General features: G+C 40.0%; 2 protein-coding genes across 12 annotated transcripts in view; one reads left to right on the top strand and one right to left on the bottom strand.

Moving 5' to 3' along the window:
- Positions 1 to 18,457, top strand: part of IPPK (inositol-pentakisphosphate 2-kinase) — a 96,897-nt gene extending 78,440 nt beyond the window's left edge. For all 10 annotated transcript variants that reach the window (XM_045024935.1, XM_045024934.1, XM_045024941.1 and 7 more), the window contains 9 exons: positions 2,258 to 2,379; positions 3,064 to 3,153; positions 3,900 to 3,958; positions 4,392 to 4,464; positions 5,700 to 5,979; positions 7,290 to 7,440; positions 11,782 to 11,884; positions 12,748 to 12,827; positions 14,844 to 18,457. In XM_045024935.1, the coding sequence (XP_044880870.1) occupies positions 2,258 to 2,379; positions 3,064 to 3,153; positions 3,900 to 3,958; positions 4,392 to 4,464; positions 5,700 to 5,979; positions 7,290 to 7,440; positions 11,782 to 11,884; positions 12,748 to 12,827; positions 14,844 to 15,069 (1,184 nt within the window). In that variant the 3' untranslated portion in view covers positions 15,070 to 18,457. The remainder of the gene's footprint in view (positions 1 to 2,257; positions 2,380 to 3,063; positions 3,154 to 3,899; positions 3,959 to 4,391; positions 4,465 to 5,699; positions 5,980 to 7,289; positions 7,441 to 11,781; positions 11,885 to 12,747; positions 12,828 to 14,843) is intronic.
- Positions 18,458 to 18,460: 3 nt separating this feature from the next.
- LOC123374725 (centromere protein P) overlaps positions 18,461 to 23,475 on the bottom strand; it is a 339,668-nt gene continuing 334,653 nt past the window's right edge. For both annotated transcript variants that reach the window (XM_045024949.1, XM_045024950.1), the window contains exons 8-9: positions 20,363 to 20,454; positions 18,461 to 18,919 (exon numbers count right to left, since the gene is read on the bottom strand). In XM_045024949.1, coding sequence (XP_044880884.1) covers positions 18,798 to 18,919; positions 20,363 to 20,454 — 214 coding nt within the window. In that variant the 3' untranslated portion in view covers positions 18,461 to 18,797. The remainder of the gene's footprint in view (positions 18,920 to 20,362; positions 20,455 to 23,475) is intronic.

The raw sequence follows: 23,475 nt of genomic DNA, 5'->3' as shown, positions 1-23,475 counted from the left end.
CGTAAGGACAAATGCAAAGTGCTCCATTTAGGAAGGAACAATCAGTTGCACACATACAAAAGGGGAAATGACTGCGTAGGAAGGAGTACTGCAGAAAGGGATCTGGGGGGTCATAGTGGACCACAACCTAAATATGAGTTAACTGTGTAACACTGTTGCAAAAAAAAGCAAACATCATTCTGGGATGTATTAACAGGAGTGTTGTAAGCAAGCCATGAGAAGTAATTCTTCTGCTCTACTCCGCGCTGATTAGGCCTCAACTGGAGTATTGTTTCCAGTTCTGGGTGCCACATTTCAGGAAAGATGTAGACAAATTGAAGCAAGTCCAGAGAAGAGCAACAAAAATGATTGAAGGTCTAGAAAACATGACCTAAGATTTAAAAAATTGGGTTTCTTTAGTATGGAAAGAGAGGACTGAGAGGGGACATACCTTTTCAAGTACATAAAAGGTTGTTACAAGGAGGAGGGAGAAGAATTTTTGTTCTTAACCTCTGAGGATAGGACGAGAAGCAATAGGCTTAAATTGCAGCAAGGGAGGTTTAGGTTGGACATTAGGAAAAACTTCCTAACTGTCAGAGTGATTAAGCACTGGAATAAATTGCCTAGACAGGTTGTGGAATCTCCATCTCTGGAAATATTTAAGAGCAGGTTAGACAAACACCCGTCAGGGATGGTCTAGATAATACTTAATCCTGCCATGAGTGCAGGGACTAGACTAGATGACCTCTTGAGGTCCCTTCCAGTACTGTGATTCTATATGCAGTAGCAGTGCTTCACTTGAATCCGTTTCAGCTTTTTGGTTGTAATGTTGAGGTTTTTTCCTGTGGCACAAATGAGCCGATGATCCATTGTAATCAGAGCGAAACCAAAACTGTGATTGTGGTCCATGCTTACAATTAAATGTGCACACCACATCATAGCAAATGGATTAATCTGTCAAAATGTACAGCGACATCTGTAGTCAAATGCACAGTGCCATCTGAGGACCTGATATGTCTGGAGGAATCATCTTTGCTAATTATTCATTGCTGGTGATAAAATGTGCACTGTAAGGTGGTTTTTTTTGGTTTGGTTGGTTTGTTTGTTTTTTGTAATCCTAAAGCTTCTCTTGCCCTCCTAGAATACGTTCCTTGCCCACCCAGGGGGGTCCGTTCTCTAGTTTGAGAACCTTTGCACTATCTGATAGTAAACTGTTGAAATCTGGAAGAAAAAAAAATCTGTGTTCTTCTGGAGAGGAATGTTCTTTCTGAGACAGTGTCTGTAGAAGTGTAGATTGTATCAAAACGGGACCAACCCTCTTCCACCACTGATTTAAAAAAAAAGGGGGGGGGGATGGGGGGAGCATGAAGTGACAGATGTGAGCAGGAGAGAACATAATTTACAAGTAAAGGGTAGGCTCCATTTCTTTCTTAGTTTTGGTCATTTCATTTGGCCTTACGTTACCACTGCTTCCATTTCTAATGCCCAAGCTGGGTTTTCTGGATGCGGTACTGCTTGTCAGTGACAGATGTTATTCTAGGAGAGGATAAGTTTTCTTTGTCTTCTGTATTTCTTCCTCTGTTGTCCATCTCCTCTTCCTTTCTTCCCCCCATCACTCTTCCTCTGAGCCCTACCAGCATGAGGCCTGGACTATATTTGTAAAGTTGCCCACTTTAACTAAATTGATTTGAAATCATCCTAGATAAATTGGTGCAAACCTGCTATATAGACATAAACTGGTTTAATCCTTGCTTTTATTGGTTTAGTTTAATTCAATGCAAGCTCCAGTGATTTAAGCAAGAGTTAAACTGGTTTAAGTGCATCTACATGAGGATTTTGCACCAAAACTAAATCTGGTCCAAATCTAGTCATTTAAACTGGTGCACCTTTTCTTGTATATACAAACCCTAAGAGACTGTGCACTGAAGCTGGTGATATGTTCACTTGATCATATGCTAGGAGCAGGAGTAGGATTGCATCTGAGTTACCATCCCATGCTGAAATAAGGCTTAGCCGCTTACATGTCCTCATGAATCTCATAAGAAAATAGTCCCTGTCTCTTCCTAGCCCACTTCCAACTGAGGCTTTATTCAGGGTGATTTATACCATGATGCCTTGAGTTAGACTGGGAGGACAGCTAGTGCTGTGTCTTTGTCTTTACTTTAAAATCAGTGGTAAACAATGGCTGTGTCCTACATTTACCTTTCTTGATGGTCCCCCTTTTCTGCAGTGTAAAATAAACATGTACACAAACTGTTACTTTTCCCTATTTTTCCAGAGTCTCGCTGTGATAAAGACTTGGACACTCTTAGTGGCTATGCTATGTGCCTTCCTAACCTCACCAGGCTGCAGACCTATCATTTTGTGGAACACCGGCCAATCCTCTGTGTGGAGATCAAGGTGAATTTGTTAAATATGGGGAAAAAATAATTGCTCCTTCTGCGTTCTTTTAAAAATAAAAGTATATGGTAACTATATATTTAGTTTGAAAAATTGTGCAGGTACTAGGTAGAGCAATAATCTTTGCCTTTTGCAAATGCTAGCTCAGGGGTGGCTAACTTGAGCCTGAGAAGGAGCCAGAATTTACCAGTGTACATTTGCCAAAGAGCCACAGTAATATGTCAGCAGCCCTGCCATCAGCTCCTGCTCCCAGTGCCTCCCGTCCGCCAGCAGCCCTGCCGATCAGCGCCGCCTCCTCCTCCCTCCCCGTGCCTCCCGCCAACCAGTCAGCTGTTTCATGGCGTGCAGGAGGCTCTAGGGGGGAAGGGGCGGGGGCCAGGGCAAAGCAGGCGTGGGGCAAGGGGCAGGAGCCTTGGGGGAAAGGGTGGAGTGGGGTTGAGCAGTGAGCACCCCGGCACATTGAAAAGTTAGCGCCTGTAGCTCCAGCCCCGGAGTCGGCACCTCTGCAAGGAAAATATGAGCATCACCTATTAACCTTAGTAATAGATATTGCCTGCTCTCTATCTCTTTAAAGTCCTTTGATTAGCTATATGATATGTGAGAGAAGGAAAGGAATAGATTTAAAAAAAAAAGGACATGTGAATAAATCTATTAAAATGCATTTTAAATGTTTGTTTCTTGCAGCCGAAATGTGGGTTCATTCCTTTCTCTAGCCATGTTTCGCAGGAGATAAAGCACAAGGTGTGTCGTTATTGCATGCATCAGCACCTAAAGGTAAATCTTTAAATATTCAGCCTGCTTTTCCTCTTACTGGCAGTGTGCTTAGTTTTATTATAAACATGCTACTGAAATCCTGCTTTCCTGTTGAAACATGTACGTGTGTTGCTTATTTCCTTGATATTTAAAGAGGTAGGTATTTAAGTGTCACTGAATTGCTGGATGTGAGCATGAGAGAGAATATGAATATACAACTGGAGATGGAGAAACTTTGTGGGAATTTGGAAACAAACAAGGGTAATAGTAATCTTTGCTCAGCTTTGACAGTTTTAGTTGTCAGTGTGGTAAACTGCCATGTCAAATTAAGTTTCAAGTACTTTTCAGTAAACATGGTCCAGGAAGTCATGTAATGTCCGTGGGTGTCCAAAGAGCTCTGTGTTAGCTTTAAAGCTTTTCTCTCTGACCAACTGAAGTTGTTCCAATAAAAGATTACATCAGCCACAGTGTGTAACAACAAACACTGAAATCATTCACTTAGCCCTTAATATGTACATCATGTTCTAATACCTTATTTAAATATTAGCGTTTGCGCCTAGAATGGGCCTCACTCCTAATGTGTGAGATGCCCCCTTTTTAATGCTGTGGAGTTTAAATATGAAGAGAAGGTAGCCCTCTACTGGCCAGAAATAGTATGTCCAAAGGATTTAAATATTCTGAAGCTCCTTAAGACAAAACTAATGTGTATTTCATAAACCAACTATTGTATTAACTGAGAGCATTCATAGTGATATGTGTTTCAACAGGTAGCAAATGGAAAATGGAAGCGATTGAGCAAATACTGTCCCCTAGATCTCTTCTCAGGGTAAGAAAATATTTACTTTAACTCCAGTGATTTACTGACTGTGTGTGTCTGTATAGCTAATTGTCTTAAATTAGGTTGAATTTTGTCTTGGGTTAAGGAGTGCAAGTGCTGACAAATGTTTTGTGATTTATAGCAACAATATTTGTGCTTTTCCTGCATCTTTGTTTTTAAACCTCTAGAATTTAACTCAGTAGCTGTTAATTATTGTATGTGGTCCAGATGGTAAAACATCAGACCTCACAAGAACTTGGATACTACTCAGATTTGTTTGCTCTTTTATGGTGTCTTTCTTTGTACTGGCTTCATCTTGAGTAACGATATGGGAATATATTCAGCGTGGGTGATGAATGGTTGGCCTTTTGGGGTCCTACTGTAACGGTAATATAATGAGAACAGTGTGTTTTGTTAAAATATTACATGAATTTTTCTCTAGAAATAAACAGAGAATGCACTTTGCCTTGAAAAGCTTATTACAGGAGGCACAGAACAATTTAAAAATATTTAAGGTAAGATTGACTGAAATTGCTTGCATTTTTTTATACTATCTTGTAAATTATTGGGTCCATTTAACTTAACATCTGAATATTCAAAACCCCACTAGATATCTAGTTGAGGATTTTCTGTATTCAAACTTACATCTTTCCATACTGTGATTAGAATGTAGATTTGATTTTATGGAAGATAAATCAATACCTCACTTAATTTTTGTTGGAAAAGTCTTTAAGATATAATGAGGCTGATGGGACTGTATTACAGCATCCACAGGTAATACCATAACTACTGCATGCATGATTGGGTTTTTCCTTTTAATATAAGGTATTTTTCAAAATGTTGCAATTTGAGTGCTCCTTAAAGGGTATATTTTTGCATATAGTTTCATAACTTGTGTGGAATATGTTGTACATCGTTTACTTAAGAGTATAGAGACATTTCTTCTCCGTAGAGGAAGTTAAATGTTACTTAATTGCCCACAACTGATGCAGCAAAACATATAGCAGTACATGAGCGCTACTCTGTAGACTATGTAGATATCACATGCATATGTGTTAATTCTAGAAAACAAGCTCTCTCTCTGTCTGAGCTATTTCCAACATAAAACAAAGTAGCTCTCCAATATAAGCTATAACTCCAATTACATTATTTCAGCTGTGTTGAAGCATTGGTAATTTGATTTTTAAAAGTGGTGGTAATGGGGAGGAAACCAAACCCATCAGTGCCACTCTAACTAAATTGTTATGGGCCTATTGTCCAAAGTCTATTGAAGTCAATGTAGTGGGTTTTTTTAATCAGTGTTTATGGAAAAAAAGTCTTAAGGCTTATGGTTAAACTTACGGGGCTGGGAGGAGTGTTCTGTGCAACTAATAAACCAATTTTATATTTCAATTTTGAACAATTTTAAACTTTATGAACCAAGTCACTTTTCCTTCTGGAGTCTGTTCAGCACCTGTGCCTTGTCTAGCAGCTAAGAACCTACTAGACAATTTACCCCAGCATGCAGTATTGCATTTGTGACTGATAAATGTCTAATTGATGCAGTTGTTCAATAATTTTAATTTTCTTCTGAGAAACATGCATTGTAACCATCTTTGTTACATGATCAGACTCTCTGCTTGTATACACTGAAACATGCCTCTTCAACTGTTAAATCTTACACTTAATGAGTCTGTTCAGCGTTCTTTATAATTAAATATTCATATTTGGACTTTCTGAAATGCATAAGTATTTCTTTGCTCAATTACAGAATGGTGAACTAATTTATGGCTGTAAGGATGATCAGGACTCTCTCTCTGACTGGAATGAACTTGCTTGTCACTTAAAACCATTCTTCTTTCCTGCAAATGGGATGGTCAATGGACCACATTGTACAAGGACGATTATTAAAGAATTAATCCATGTAATAACAATGACTCTACTTAGTAGTACTGATTCCTGCAGGGCAGGTAACGTGAAGACGGTTCCCATTTCACGAGGAAGGAGCTACTGTGAAGCAAGTGCTTTCAGTAAGGAGCTGGTAAGAAATGGTAAGAATTATTTCACAGTAATTAAATATATCGTAATACAATTCAGGGTACATAATACACTGATTCAGATCACTGCATTTTATTTTCTGTGTGCTACTTAGGGTGAGAGTTGAAGCAACAAGAGTGGGAGCTTTGTTACCTGTTTAAACACAAGAAAGTTAATGGGCTGAAAACCCACTGCTCTAAAACTTTTACATTCACTCTAGATAATTGATTTTGACTGAATTTAAATTTGAATTAATACTTTTTAGTATTGCATCTACTGATGAAGAAACTCCACTCATCAGTGCAAGCATGTAAAAGCAGTAATGGAGAAAAAGGAAAGAAAAAATGTGCTCCAACTGATTACAATACTGTGTCTAAAAACACTGTAGAGTTTCTTGCCTTAGCTGCTATTTTAACTTAGTTTAGTTTGGATTAATTTTTGTTTTTTTCCGCATGAGGTGGGTATTTAAAAGGGAAAAGGGTGTATATGTGTGAGAAATGGAAATAAGGATTGGGAGTTGGGGCGGGGGGGGGGGCAGAGCGCATTACTTCCTCACTACTCTAGTCTTGCAAAAGTGCAATTGGTCTTCAAGACATTGCCGCTGGTTGGGATGCAGCTCCTATAGTGTACCACTATGTAATCATGGAACCATTTCTAAGCAGCAATTGGCATTCAGTGCGTGTGCTTGATCCTAACATTTCAGATGCTGCATTACATACCCATGTTAGTGTTTTGACTGAGATTTTTCTTTAAGTTGAACTCCTGAGTTGAATTTCTTGGGGGGGGGGGGGGGGGGGGGGGGGGGGGGGGGGGGGGGTTTTTTTTGTCAGTACAGTTTTCTACAATGTATAATAGCTACTCAGGATCTGAAATGCTATGACTTGATGTAATCTAGATTACCTTGTAAATTAGTCTGACTCTTCGGGGGGATATTTTCAAAAGCACAAAGGGGAGATGAGGCGCTGAACTTCCCCTTGTGTTTTTGACTATTTCTGGTAGTGTAAGACAGAGCATGGAAATGTGTGAGGGAGATTTTTTCCGTTTTGCCTTTTTTTTTCCTTTGAATGTTTTGTCATGAAAGAAAGAAAATCTGATTCCATCCCATAAGATTCACTGCACAGTCAAACTCTAGTGTTATACATAATATAGTAGTTCAAAATGTGAAATGTTGAATGCCCATTTCTTAGGATTTTACTGTTTTAAACCTAAGAATTAGCCTGTAGCTTTTCCTTCAGCTGATCAAGCTGGGGAATAGTTGGGTCTATTATGTAAAAACAATTATTTTTTTTTCAAACTACATAATTTGAAAATACTTTTTTTCTAGGTAAAAATAAAATGGAGAGTTCTGGCTTACCACGGGGCTGTCTCCTTTATAAAACCCTTCAGGCTCAGATGCTGGACATGCTGGATATTGAGGGACTTTATCCTTTGTACAATAGAGTTGAACAGTACTTAGAGGAGTTTCCTGAGGAGAGGTAAGATTTCCAGCCTGTCTTCTGTATTGAGCTCAGGAAGGTGTAACGTGATAATTTGCACTGCAGACTCTGGAAAGTTTCTGTCTGTATTTGTCTTCTGGTTCCGATACAAATTCAGGGTATCATAAAACTTGGTGGAATGGATGAGACCATTGGTTCACAGTATAGCATTATGCCTCTGGAAGTGACCCATACATAAAGCTATAGGGGAAGGATGAAAAATACCAGTGAAATGTATTATTAGCTTTATGTCTGGCCTTGTAAAATTGCGAATGTTAATGACCATTACAATGTGCAGCTCTATTTTTAAAAAGCATCAGCCTTAGTATTTACATCTGGCAGAACAGTACTTCCTATTTTTCTAATCACACTGCCCTTTAATTTCACCACTCATCCCCTTATTCTGATATGGGACTGGGTATTAAGGCGGTACTGAAAGTTTTCACGGTGATCTTTATGCAAGCCCCACCATACCATTTTCATGGACCTTTTTGGTGTCAGCTCTCTCTAAGAGGCAAAAAAACTGGACACCGCACTTCAGATGGTGATGGCATCATCAGCCACTGTCAGTATTTAGGAGCTTGGGTCTCCACTCTGCACTCTCTGCCTTCTTGCACCGTTTTTTTTCTTGTGTAGTGTGTAGGCTCAGCAGTTCCTTGCGTATGGAGGTCTTTGTTCCACTTCTTGCCCATGGTCTCTCTCCACTGGCCTGTGCTTCTAACTTCTGCTTCCTGAGTAGTGCAGTACTGCTGGTTACATAGCTCTGAAGAGGAACCTTCCCAAGGGCAGCTTGTTTGGGGGCCTATTAAACTTGCTTTGTTTCCTCCAAAACCTGGAAATCACATCTTCTTGGCTTGGGATTGAAGCAAAATTGCCCCTTTGCTTCTCTCTCAAGTAACTCCAAGTCACAGTGCAGATTTACCAATGTAGATGGATTTCCTCTTAATAGGGGTGAGGAGGGTGAAATTTTTCATAATCTTTCGCTATACCATGGCTGTAACAAAGTAATATCTGAAGTGTCTCAAACCTTAATGTATTTAGCTTGTCAAATGGAGGTATGGAAGTAGTATCCCCAGAAGGCGAAACTGAAGGACAGATGTTAAAGTAACTTGCTCAAATAGAACCCAGGTCTCCTGATTCCTTTTTTGTTGTTCTAACCTTGTCGCCATCATTCAGATTTGTGGATTCCTTGATACCATGGGACAGATTACTTTATTGTGCCTCACTCTGCTGTTGATACAGAAAGATACAGCCTAATTTTTGCAGGCTAGCCAGGTGTGTAGACACAATACAGCACTGTACAAAATCTATTTCGAATCCTGCTGTTCCTGAATCATCTTTGGTATCTAGAGACCCATTATGTTGCCTTGATCTTCATGCTTTTCATTTTAGCGTCTAGATATGGAACTTCTAACTTCACCGTTCATGTAACACAGCAGATAAACTTCTGCACAATCTAATTTGGGGGCAATTTTCTGGTTGATGGGAATATATTCCCATCTAGATTTCTTCTAGGAGAAATAACCAAGGCCCTGGGAATTGAAAAAGCAAGAAAGCTTGTTTTCCCTCTTCGAATCTATGAATAAAAAGTAGCTGTGAACAGATGAGATGTACTAGTTCTAAAATCTTAAAGGACGTGGTGACTGGAAACAGTTCAGTTCACTAACTACAGATGCTACTTATTTTGTTTAAAAAAATCAGCTAGTTTTAAATGCAAAATATGTTTTGATTTTTTTCTTGTGTCTAGCACTTTAAGGTAGTTTTATTTAATACAAAAATGCTTTTGTTCATTTTTTAACTGAATTTGAATTTTCATCGAGATAGAGATTGATACAAAATCACGAATAGTAAATAAGAAATGCACATTTAATGTAAAGGCTATATTTAGTTGGAAATCAACATGTTTTAATGCTTACCATCCAATGAGAATCACCTTCCCCCACTTTTTAGCAAAAGAACTAAAAAATACAAATGCAAAACATGATTAAAATTGATTACCTGTCCCACTTCTCCTTTGTTTACCTGAGCTCTTTTTGGCAGTAATTCATATGATAAAAGGAATTATTTCACAGGATGTGAAATTAGGCTGTGGAATTCATCACAGGATGACCTTAGTGCCAAGAATTTAGTGCATGTCAAAGAGGAATTTGACACTTGAATGAATAAGAGTATCCAAAGTAGTTATTTTTAAAGTTTTGGCAGGGATTTGAAACATAGTGCATTAAGATTTTTAAGCCAAATTCTAACTATTAGTATTTAAGATGAGACCACTAGGATGTGTGTATGGGAGTTAGTTTATTCCACATCTGCTTACTATTGGGTTTTCTTAAACCTGCCTCTGATGCATCTGGTGCTGGCCACTGTCAGATACAGGATGCTAGACAAGGTGGAATGTGATTCAGTGTGGTAGTTCCTATGTTAAATTCTTTCTAGTGGTTGTCGAGGTGAGCAAGCTTGCAGCCTTGCAGTAATGAATCCCTTGGTATTGTTCAGCCAAGAAAGTTGATATGATTGTCTAATATTTCCTATCTCACGTCTAACACTTGTTGTCACTATTGAAACTTGTCCCCAGTTTATAATCTGATATAGAAAAATGTTTCCTCAAATTCTGCCTCGACTATACTGAAACAAGTGTCACTCCTCCTCCTTTGAAAGAGGCAAAGCATATTTTAAGGTTGTGGATCCCCTATTATCATGTTTTCTCCCTCACTCGATGGGCAAGTTTCTCAGTGTTTAGTCTTGTGAGAGTGAGACATTGATATGTTGATTACAAATTGATTTCTGATTGAATAGAAATAACTGGTAATGTACTCCAGTAGTAATAGCAATGGTCCAAAAGGACACACATTTACACGTTAATTACTTCAGTTAATTTAAGGCTCAGTTTTATGTTTTCCTGTAAATATGGGAAATGTACTAGTGGAAAAGAAGAAAACAAGGACCCAGACAGAACATATTAAGTTCTTATGGATAGTGATAGGTTCTGCTGCCCATCAGTCTAGTGGAGGAGAAACGGTCCATTACATATTGGAAACCAGTGAAGAAATAAAACAACAAAGTAAATTCTTAATTCCCCTGTTCCCATCCAGTTTGCAGGAGGTACATAAAGATGTGCTCATAACGTGAAATTCCAATATCTGTTCAGTTGCTCAGTGTAGTGCTTTTATAAGTGAGAACCTTCTGTGTTTGCATCACTGCTGCTTGCAGTGAAATAGATGAGAAAGTTTATGGAGTGTAGCTCTCATGTGAAATTGTTCTAGTAAGACCCTTTCTGAAATAGAGATAGTGATGAAATACTATGTTAGTTTAGGCTGTAGAAATCCAAGATCAGTAGTTGTGTGAGTTTACCAGATTGCCATCATAAAATGGTGACCTATATAGCAGCTTGTATGGAATAAGTGCAGTAAATGCCTTCTGGTATCTGTTGTTGGGGAAATACTAAGCACTGAGGGTTAAACTGGATTTACTTCAGATGGAAAACCAAGTCCAGTTTGTTTTTGTAGTAGAAGATCACTCTAAGGCGAGGCCCTCTTTCATTTTGTATTGTCCTTTGTATTCCTTAAAATGTAACCTCCTTGTGTAATTTAGACACTAACCACAAGAGGGTAATAGAGCTTCATTTGCAAAAGGTATGGTCTACTCTCTGAGCTGCTTCTGATATGTGGAAATCAACATTTTGATATAGAACTGAAATATTACATATATAGTGAGCAACCTTAATATGGAGTCCTGCTAATAAATAGTTGGCAGTATAACACTATACTTTGAATTTATGTTACCATGCTTTTTAAGAAATCCAATCTTACATATTTTCTGATGTGTGCATAGATTAAGCATTTCATTTGTATTCTTTACCTGTATATATCTAGGGTGACCAGATGTCCCGATTTTATAGGGACAGTCCCGATTTTTGGGTCTTTCTTATATAGGCTCCTATTATCCCCCACCCTCGTCCCAATTTTTCACACTTGCTGTCTGGTCACCCTATATATATCCTTTCTAGCTGCTGTGCATTAGCACTAAACTAAAAACTTGTTCCCAGCTTGATATTACATATTAGCCGACTCATGCACTTATGGCTTCAGTTTCTTAGGAACTGAAGCATTTTATGCAACAAGTCTTCTAGTAAAAATGCTGTTGTTGGGAGCCTCTGCAAATTGTGGAGGAAGATCTGCTGTTTCTCCATTTTTACAACATTGCAATTCTTTCCCATCATAATGCTGTTTTACTTTTAGTAAAGGTTTACCCTCACCTGATGAAAACACCTTTTTTGAAAAGTTTGGCCCAGTAAAAATTGGAACTGGATCAGTAAAACTTCTTCCTGTTTTTTGTACTTATTAGAAGTACATCACAGATAGATGGACCTTACAATGAAGCATTTTATGAGAAACTTCTAGATCTTTCAACGGAAGATGATGGAACAGAAGCATTTGCGTTTACAAAGGTACCTTTCTTCAGCGTGGGTGCTTAAAGCTTACTTTATTCTGTCAGCTTCCATAATATATCTAATATATAATTAAGCTTGGCAGAATTTGATTTCTATTTTTTATAATTTTGATGGATATTTGATTTTTTTTAAAGCATTTTTAATCTATTTAAGCTTTCAGAGTTGTGGGAAATTTTGGGGAGGTCAGACACTTAATGACAGAAAACTCCCTTCAGAAAGTTAGATTTATAACCATTAAAACAAATTGTCAACATCAAGGTAGTAAATAACCTTAATTCAATCAGCATTTTTCTTCCTTTACTTATCTGTAAATTTCAATTACTGTCAATGGAAATATTTTTCATCGGTATGTGTGTTTACAGTGAAAATGACTACCGATAATCTAATCCTTCCAAGCTTGTGTATACTCAATGAGAGAGAAAATCCGGTGAGATTCTGAACAGTTAAAATTCCCATTGAAGTGTTCATCCCCTTTGAAAATCAGCTCATACTACCACTTTTTAACTAAACAAAGGAGCTAACTATTCACAAATTCCTTACTTCTTTCTAAATCACATGGTACATTCAAATGAATAGCTATTTCCTATTAGTTTACCTAGAATCATAGAATAAATATGTACTCATGCCAAGCAGTCTGTGTGAAGAGTTAACCATTTGTAACATGTGACACAGAAAAAATGTTAGTGAATACAAAAAGTCTGAGGAGTAATGACCTCGGTATAATCTCCAACACCTGAAGTGATTATTACTTTACATTTTCATTGTGTACTTTGGTGTTGTATCTGTGCCTGAGTCTAGAAATACTTATTCAAATGCTCTTATTGTGGAGATAACTCATTCTGTTTTTACCTTGTGTATAGGTTCAGCAGTACAGAGTAGCAATGACAGCTAAGGACTGCTCCATCATGATTTCCCTTTCACCTTGTCTACAGGATGAATGGTAAGGGATTCTGAAAGACAGTTCATTCAGACAGCCAAGATTTAAAAAAAAAAATTCTATAGTTGATTTGAGTCAAATAATCTTCAGGGTGTTTCACAGTTGGGTTGCCCATGTTGACAGTGGGAATACTAATCATGAAGTTCTGATTAAAATATTTAGAATAGGAGGCTCAACTTTTTTTTTTTCTTTTTCTGTTTTAAAACACTGAAATTACTTACGGCAGTAGCTCTCAAACTTTTGTACTGATGACCCCTTTCACACAACAAGTCTCTGAGTGCAACCCTCCCCCCCCCCGTATAAATTAAAAACACTTTTTTAACACTATTATAAATGCTGTAGGTGAAGCAGGGTTTGCGGTGGAGGGTGACAGCTCGCGACCCTTCCCCACGTAATCACCTTGTGACCCCCGAGGGGTCCCGACCCCCAGTTTGAGAATCCTTGATATAAGGCTTGTATTCGCTGCAACAGTTAGCTTGAATTACTGCACGCTAGCAGTGAGAGCAACCACACAGCAAAATAATACTGGAGTTGGATAGCGATTAGATTAACTGCTGATGAGTTTGTTGTAACTTGAACTGTTGCATTCCCACTGCATTACTAACTCATGTGTCAGCATCACTTGAGCTTCAATACCTTTTCTGACAGGCTACCTAGCTAGAGATTTTAATTTGGGCAACTCTCAAGTTATAATTTGAGCTAACGGCTATGACACACTCTTAATTTGGAGGCTGAAATCTGTTTCAAAGTCCTAATGTTGATGATGTGCCTTTAAGGATAAACAAAAATGAATTACCTCAGTCACCATGGCAAAAGAGTTATGTTCTCATTCTTTATCACTGCACATCTTTTGATCCCTTTCTGGATATTAGGATTTATTCAATTTCTTATCATTAGAGTGATAGAGTATTGGATGGAAGACATACTTGGTAGTGGCTGTGTTCATTCTGGGCTTGTCCTCTGATTTGAGGTATGCAGGAAAGCTGCTTTTGAAAATACAGAGCCAACTTAACCCTTTTAAGTGACTGACTTGAAGTGTCCAGTATCTTGCTCTCATTCTGTCAAAACATCAAGAGGTGCAACTTTTGTTGCAACCACACAGCTTTAGTAACTTAGTATCCATGTTGACTTTTTTTTGTCAACACAACCCTAGTCACCTCCTCAGACAGAAGCTAATTTTCCATGTGGATTAGTGCTGTTTGGAGGATGAACTCTGAAGAAGGTACTCTCTCTTCTCTAACCTATAATACTTGAGAAAATAAGATAGAAAATTCTCCCATCCAAACCTTTTACTTAGATTTCGTAGGTCACTTCAGGGAGTTATTTTCTAATATTGTTTTAAGATGTATTCATAACACCTGAATGCTAGTTCTGATAGGCAGAAGGCAATTTTATTCACTCAGGCCAGGACAATAAGTTGAACAAAGTAAGTTTCATACAGTGGAAGAGGAGGCTATTACTTCAGTTTAGTATATAAAAAGGATATTTGTGAAATGACATTAACACTACCTGCCTACCATTATGTCTGTGCAGGTGATGGTTGTTTCTGGCTGTAGAAGTTCAGTGCAGTACTTCTGACAAACTTTGCATTTATACAAGTAGCTCTTATTGCCAAAACCGCCAGTTGAGATTATTTCATTTAGCAGTGCTAGTGATAGAGCAATTTAGGGAGGTTTGGTTTAAATTGGTGTGGAAACTAACAGAAAAAGGATTGGCATGTGTAAATAAATGGTTTATTCATTCCTGTTCCCACATCATTTTGGACTGGAAAAACTAAACCTGAGTTAAGAATGAACCGTGGCTGCTTTTAAAAGCTACATCAGCTGAAGTCCCAGTTTTCTGGTTTACAATGCCTAATAAATGTGGAGACACTGGCAATGTGATCTTTACATGTAAAGCAGAGTTATTTGTGATAAAGCCTTAGATAGGCACTGGGCCTTGAATTTCCACTAAGAGCATAAGTGGTCTGTTTGCTTTAAACAAATTGTCTAGCAACATTCCATTGGTTTTCTTTTTCAGCTCTGCTCAAAGGCCTGTCGTTCTGGCATCCAAATCCAGATTCACCTTTTCAGTTTCTGTCCTGGACCTAGATCTTAAGCCATATGAAAGCATTCCACATCAGAACAAACTTGATGGCAAGATAGTAAACTATTATTTGAAGAATGTACAGGCCAAAGATGATCCAATGATGTCAAATCTGTTCAAGGAGAATGAAGACTGCACATTAGTTCTCCATAAAGTGTAACTGTTTCCTTAAGGTTATGGTTGAAAGTGAAGGGTTAATGAAATGTAGTTATGTTGATTTTCTATTATGTTCAGTGCATTTTTCAGCTGTGAATGTTTTTGCTTTAAGGAATATATTTTAATGGGTATGCCTTTCAAAGACATGGCATAGTACTTAAGAAACACCTTCCAATATATAAACTTAATCTGAAGGAATGTGTTCAATATTACAGAACAGATGTGTGCCATACCCTGCAACAACATGACAGATCAACTTGAGGTTTAAGTCCATGTTCTTAAAATTGAATGACTACTATGTGAAGCACCAAATGAAATGTTCTGGATTAATTCTCATTTTTTCTTCAGTGCAGAGTTAGGAACTTTCAGATACGTTGCACTAATGCAGAAAGCCTGATCATAAACATGAGAATTACAGGATGGCCTTGCACCTTGTGCATTTTAACACTCAATATTTTAAAACAAAAGCAACCTCCCCTCCCCCACATTAATAAAACCAAATTCAAAATTAAGCCGCACTGAGCACATTAAAAATGCACTAAACTTAATACAAAATAAATTGCTGCCCATGTAATTTAATGTTTAAAAAACAAAACACACTACTGAATTGTATAATTGCTCTTTGGTGCTGGCTAGGTAGAGCTTGCCATGTTAGTGCAAATCTATTTTAAGCGGAGTGAGTGAAATTGAGAACTTCAGACTCTGCTTCCAAAAGTGTTGTGATCAGTCTGAAAAAGCTTTCTGTAAGGATTTGTATAAATGTAAGTAGAAATTCACAAAATAAGGAGTAAGGGTTAGGAATTTTACTAGGGAAGCAGCCTTGATTTTTAATTATTCGCTGGTTGAACATATCAGGCTTTGATCGAATGGTCCACACTGAGCTATTCCTGCTAAATTAGTGAATCAGGAACTAGCTCTTTCCTAATTCAACTTTAGCTATAGGAATTGTATACTCAATTATTGTCCATGTGATTTTGGACTTAAATCAGATGTGTCTCAACTTTTTTTGTGCATTAAACAGCAGCTAGCAAAGGCTGTTCTGGAATCAGGCTGTGACTGCAATGACATTTTTTGAGAAAAGGGTTGACAGATGGTATCTGCTTTATCTTGTAAAGTTCATTGTAATCGTAGGTTGTGACTTTTCCTTGATGGTGGGTGTCAGTTAACTTTGTACCAACATTTAGCAGTGGCATTAGTTTGTGTGGTAACAAGTTAAACACATCTGCCAAGCTGGAGATGATTTGTGTGGATGAGGTGCTATTCCCTGATTCTTGTGAAGTTTAAAAGTGAAACAGGTTCAACTAGATCAAAAACAGTGGGATGAAACTATTAAGAAATGTGGGTATTGTGGTATAATAAACTACAGGTTCTCTTAGCTGTTGAAAAGCTTTCTTTACATTTCTTTGGGGCTCTCATACCCTAAGAATGTACAAGGAGATGTTATTCAAGCCCATCTTGAAATGCTGCTATCTGTATACAGTAGGTATGTAGTAGTAATAAGTTTGAAAATATGGAGGTTGTCTTAACAAGGACTTACCTCTCCTTATAAAGTAGTACAGTAGATTTATATTGGGAGCTTGAATCTAATGCCCTTTGTTTCATTGCATTTTATTTGAACTTCTTCAGAGTATTGGCTTTCATAAAAAATGGCGCCGTGTTCATTGGCAGGACCCAATGTACAATTCTGTGAAACCATGGCCCGTTTGACAGTTGGGCCCAGAGTGGTGATATTCCTAATGAAAACTTATTTATACAGCAGTATTGCTTAACACTTAAAAGTGAACCATGTTACCTTGATCCACTAAACCTACCACCAGTTAGTAATGTGCCTTTCTGGGGTGCAGTTGTTTGCTCTTTAGATTAGACTTGTTATATCCACAGCAATCTGACTTAGTTGTTGATTTATTGCAGTCTGCTGTGTGGCTAGCTGCAGTGTTGTAATAATACCACCCTCTGAGCAGAGAATTAAAAGATAAGTCACATTTAATTCAAAGGGGCTGGTCATCTTTAGTCAAAATGATTAACAGTTATCTACAGCAGGAAAAAAAACTTACTGTGGTCAGGTTTATGTTGTAATTTTCCACTCTTGGTGTATGTACACACCATAGTTCAGTTTCCATGTACATGCAGGAAGCATCTAACTGTAGTTTGGTGCCATATGTATTTTAAAGAGGAAACTCACTGGCACAAGAATCAAGATTACACAAAAATAGTGAAATGGCTGTAGTAATATTAGTTAGTTCTGCCTGCTTAGCAGCAGAACCCCAAAAAAACCTTTTCTATGTTTGAATAAGAAGAAATTTGAAATAAACTGCAGTCTGGCAGCATTTAACGCCTACTCTTGCTCAGCCGCATGCTCGTTCTGTGGGGGTAGGAAGACTGAATCAAGCCACTCACATTGGTGCTTCAGTTATTCCTTGCCAGAACAGACTGAGTGACCAAATAGATGATTGATATTTTCTGGTATTGACTGATAAGCTTACTGTTTTAAAACAGGCAGGTCTAACCCAAGATCTACCAGCCTTACTCTGCTTTGAGTGTGCATGTAAATGTGTGTACACTGCTTGCTCCATGAAAATGTACGCCAGATCGTAGTTGTGTATGCATACTTACAGAATCATGCACTTGAGTTTGCAGAAGAACTCTTCATTGAAACTACTTAACAAGAGAGTTCTCCGTTTACATATATTATAGCCTTTTTGGCCCCCTGAGCCCAGAAAAATATTTACTCCCAACATATATGCAAGTACACCATTTTTAAGGTACTAGGAATTAATTTTGAGCTTGCCTGCTGTGCTTTCCCAATGTTTAGAGGACTCCAAAAGTAAAACGAGGAGGTCACTTAACTATATGGAAACTGGCTGGCTATTGCAGTACTTTTAAAGCGCCAGTGCAAAATTGACTGTCTTCCCTTTGAGAAATGCTAGACATTTACAAGTGAGCTAATACTAAAATATCTGATGGGCATAATGAGGTTGCAAGAAATGTCTTGAAACTGCTTCATATTTGTTTATAGAATGCAATGTGTAAAGTATCAAGTTGACAATATGCCTCAATGATGGTGCAAGCTTTCAAACCAAACCATGATAAACAGTAATTAAAGTGCAACACTTTGTGAAAGTAGTAATGTCTATTCTACAGCCACATTAAAGAAGCAGCAGCATCTGTACTGTTTCACTACCATTCACAAAATTGATTTCTAACCACCTGACTATTCTTCACAAACTTAAATTTGGCTGTATTGGTCATTTATTTCTGTACTTCTATCTTAACTGAGTAGAAGGAATATTTAAATACAACTTTATTCTGCTTTCAGTGTCACTGTTCTCTGTTTTAAAATCACTGTACTTTTTGTATACAGCTGTGAAATGAAATGTCCACTTTTTATTGACTTGAATTTGACAGCACATGTTCCTGTAACCCGTTCTAGAAAATGTTAAGGACAGAAGAACCACTCTGGTACATTAATTCAGAAATTTAAATTTATAATGAAATTCACTCTAATTATTTTATTTGGCATTTTTGTATTTAAATTGCTGTATTTATTTTTCATGTCATGACAATTTATATATAATGTGCCATAATTGTACAGATAGCATGCTTTATGGGTATGGTTTTTAAATGGAAAATAACTTAATGTTTATATTCAATAAAATTATAGACTGCATAACTCAATATCATAATTAAAAGAATTTCCAAATTTCTACCAGTTATAAGTTTTGTAAGTGGTATTCATTTCTTCATGCCAACTGATTTGATCAGACTTTCAATGGAGGCCTCAATCCCCAGCAAAAGGAGCATATTTCTGAAGCACTGGGGTCCATTTTCAACAGCTGCTTGCTTATCCTGCACAGCTGCAAGAAAAGAAAAGATTAAATACAAGTAAGTCCTAACTACAGCAAATGTCCTGCGCATAAAACCTAGTTAAGACGATGGTACTGGGTTCATGTGCCTTTTTAGGAAAAAGTGACTGGAATTATTTAACTCCTTTGCCAAGCAGCTTGAGTTAGGAACAAGTTCCACACTTTGCCACTTAACCTAATCATTTGAATAAGGGGTTTGCTTTATTTCTGTTAGACTAATGTACACAACTGGATACATAATTATTCCAAGCTTAATCCTGATGTTTGCCTCTGTCTTTAGAAAAACAGACTGGTTATTCTCAAGCTTTAGAACAGCAGTAGAATGTAAACTAAAAATTGTTTGGTTAATACCCTTACAAGGAAAAAGGATTCTGAACTTCTTGCTTTTCAGTAAGGGGCCACATCTGAATAATTTTCATGTTTCATTAATTCATACTGATAAAGCAATTTGTTTTAACAGAATAAACATAGCTTGTGGAAGCTGCAGCATCTCCTCAGGCATCCTAGACACCCCTACAGAGCCTGACAAAGTAGTATTGTGGTTTCTGGACAACTATCACAAACCTTTCCTCTACCAAATATGCTGCCATCAAACAGATTTCAGATAGCTTCTACCTGCTTAAGATCAGTCAATTTGGAAGCATGAGCTATGTACAATGGAGGCAGAGGAGGAAGTACTGTAACACATTACAGTCACTGTATAAATAAACACCTAACAGTCAAAGGCAGTTAGATTTATAAACACAAAGCAGAAGCATCAAATGTTTTTGGAATGTGTCTTCAATGAGACAGACTCCAGAGGCACATAAAATAGGTAGCAGGGAAAACAGGCTGCTTCTCTTTGACTGACATGTCCACCATGCCCTGCAATACAGCCACTAAACTTGTCAGGGGATCCTATATTTTTTTTCTAACAAATTTGATATGAGAGAGCAAAACCTAATTAAAAAGCCCAAAGTTTGTTACCTGTCGGACAAGTTAAAGCAGCACAGCAAGCTAGATGGACCCCCCCACCCCCCAAAAACAACCCAAAACATTGAGCTTTGACAAGAATTTTTTTTGAAGGGGTTGGGGTGAAATGTTCAGATTCTAGGTTAACAAAAGTTGTTCTTGGCCTGAGCGGTCATTACTTTCAAAAAGCATTACCATTACATACCAAGCACATTTTTAAAACAGGGAACACTTAGTAGACATAGGTTTATGCCTATTAGGATGATAGGAATATTTTTGAAACTGACACACTGGTCTAATAAAATGCCAGCTCTTTCATGTCTGTAGCCATTGCTACAATACCAGTCAAAATAGGTTCTGCTAGGTCTGCCACACATCACAAGTCAGAGCATGAGCAATGTGCTGTATTGAGAGTCCAGGACACAAACTATTTAAAGTCAGTAATAGGGAAAACACCTTTAAAATATACTACAGACACATTACCTTGCACTGGTATTCTAGGCAGAAGATCCAGGACAGGTGTAACTCTCCCTTCTTCATCCACATATATTTTCCAAACAATCATTAACTCAAACCTGTATCATGTATATTGGGAAGCACTTTTATTTAATAATAATGCACAAAAGTAGCTTGTATTTTTCTATGCTAAAGTTTTCTTCAATGCATAATATTTTTCCTGCAGAAAATAACTTGTCAGAAAGTTGCTGCAGTTGCATCTTTTGCCCACCAGGGGCCACTCTGGTGCTAGAACAGAGCAGCTGCTTCTGGGCCATCCCCAGCTGCAATAGGGAAGGGAGTGCCAGGTCAGGATAGAGGGGGACAGACAGCACGGGGCTACTGCGGGGGTCACAGAGTGGGGTTCATAAGAGCTACTAGGGGAGGACAGATTGGGGCAGTGGCTGAATGGGAGTGGAGGCACAGGGCTGGCTGAGTGGGAGTACAGACACATGAGAGCAGGGGGTGTGGGGGGACACAGGAGGGTGGCTGAGTGGGTGTCGGGGGAGGGAGGGGTGCAGGGATACATGGGAACAGGGGCAGATGTGCCTGACTGAATGGGAAAGGCTAGGGGTCAGCCAGGGTCTGTATGGAGGCAGCTCCCTAACAAACAGTTGCTCCCACCCTCCCAAAAAAAACCTGTTCCATACTTCACCCAACAACCCTCCAGATTCACTTCCAGGCTCCTCCCCTCTCCCTCAGCTCCTCTGTTACCCCTGACTCCCCCAAACCTTTGCACTGTTTCCGGGGGGTGGGTGGGAAATACGGTTATGTATTGTAGTTTAAATGCATTACTCAAAGTTCTGTATTTATATGCCTAGTAAGGAATCTATTTGTCAATGATCATTTTTCATTGTCTGTATTGTAACAGGCATAGTTGCTGACAGATATTTTGAAATAAATTACCAAAATAATTGAAACTGGTGTTATTTTGACAAATAAAATATGAGCAAGAACTAAAAATTCTGCACATATCCATTCCAATTAGGTGTGTGCATGATCGTTGGAAGATTTTTACCCTAGCCAACCCAGCACCCCCTCAGTTCCTTCTTACCACCTGTGACGGTCGTTGGAACTGTGGAGCGCAGCTTTGATCGCCACTTCCCTATCTCTTAGCTCGTTTATACCTGTAGATAGTTGTTATAAAGTAGTTGTCAGCAGTTTCTAGTTGTAGTTGATAGTAGTTGGTGTATATAGTAATTGGAGGTAAGGGATTTCTACCCTTCCCTCCTTCCCGGTACCTGGGCTCATGCCTAGGTCTCCAGGTTTCAAACTGTGCTCGGCCTGCCTCAACCCAATGCCTGTGGGAGACCCCCACAACTCCTGTCTGAAGTGCCTGGGGGAATCACATCAATGAGATAAGTGCCACATTTGTAAGGCATTCAAGCCTTGGACAAAAAAGGAGTGGGACTTTTGTTTGAAGCAGCTCCTCATGGAAGCAGCACTTAGCCTGATGTCCTCGGCCCTGCGCTGCGAGTCTGAAGCGCACCTCCGGCACCAGAACAACCCGGCTCCGGCACTGCTACCAGCGCAGCACCGCTCACTGTCTCCAGGATCCAAGAGGCAGCACAAGCAACCTGCTGCTCCTGTACAGTCACCGGCACTGCCTGGGCCCCCCTTGGAGCAGCGTCCTGCGCCAGACGGCCCCGTGAAGGCTCCAAATCCGGCACCGCAAGTGTCATTGAATCCAGTGCACATAAGCTCCCCGGTGCATACCGTGGTCGAGCTCGGCCTCCCTTCCACCTTGGAGACTTTCTCCACTGCTCACGAGCTGATTGCGCTCACTGAGCTGGCACTGTCACAACCTTTGGTACCACCAGGGCGGGCTGTCCCTTGAAAGGGAAGCCCTCCATGATGCGCCCTCCATCTCAGAGTGAGATGGGTCGGCACTGATCTAGGTCCCGACCCAGGCGCTGGTCTCGTCCACAGCATCACTCGCAGTCCCGGCACCGATCACCATCTCGGTGCTAGTCGCACTCACGGCGCTGCTCTGCCTCACAAAGATCTTCTTCCCAGTACAGTTGGTACTGGTCCAGCTCCCAGCACCAGTCCCGGTGCCGATCTACTCGGAGTCATTCCCGACCCCGCTCCAGCCGTAGATCTTCATTGAGGTCCAGATCTGCCTCCCGGCACCGATATGACCGTCCGTCCTGGTCCAGGTTGTGATACCGCTCGAGACTGTGGCGCCAATCTCCATCTCCATGGCACGGGCCAACAACACAGGACAGTGCAACCCAGCATGAGCGATCAGCTCCACCTTGGCCGTCCCGCCCCCAACTCAAGGTTGTCCCAAGCGGAGAGTGGCTATCATGTCCATGACCAAGACACGGATGTGCCAGTCAGCCAGTGGGACGATGAAGGGCAGGATCCTGCTCAGGGACCCCCACAATGGTCCTTTTGGACCCCTTGGGCATACCATCAGGCCCAGGGCGCCCCCTCAGGGGCTTCTTGCTCTGCCCACTCGGAACCCTGGGTCCCAGAGGCCACTGTAAGTCGTCCCCCCGCCCCCTAGGGATCAGCAGGGCTGCCGGGGGGGGCAATTGGGGCAATTTGACCCAGGCCCCAGGTCCCCCAGGAGCCCGTGAGCCCTGGCCCGGTGGCGGTGCAGGTCTTTGGCCGGCATTTTGGCAGTGTGGGGCCCTTCAGTGCTGCTGAAGGGCCCCCCGCCGCCCAAGACTGGGACCGCCGCCAGGTGAGTACAAGTGCCGCAGCTCCCCCGCTTTGCCCCAGGCCCCCTGAATCCTCTGGGTGACCCTGGGGCTCGGAGGTGACAGCCCTACCCTCAGCTCAGGCCCATGCCCCTAGCATGGCAGATCTAGAGCAGCTAGACCCCCCGCAGCATGACTTGCCAGGACCCATTAGTCCTGGGCGTATCCTCATCTTCGCCTGATGAGGTGGTGGTGGGCACATCCTCTGGCCCACCACCTATAGACCTCTGTGCGCACCAAGACTTACTTCGTAGGGTGGCACAAAACATGAACCACCAGGTGGAGGAGGTGGTGGAGGTCGAGGAGCCGGTGGTGGACATTTTATCTGCTGATACCCTCACACGGATAGCCTTGCCATTTATTCAGACCATCCAGGCTAATTCCAATACAATC

The sequence above is a fragment of the Mauremys mutica genome, chromosome 7 (genome assembly GCF_020497125.1).
Source record: "Mauremys mutica isolate MM-2020 ecotype Southern chromosome 7, ASM2049712v1, whole genome shotgun sequence".
Taxonomy (NCBI): Eukaryota; Metazoa; Chordata; order Testudines; family Geoemydidae; genus Mauremys; species Mauremys mutica.
The sequence above is the reverse complement of the archived record's forward strand: the minus strand, read 5'-3'. Positions and strand labels throughout refer to the sequence as shown.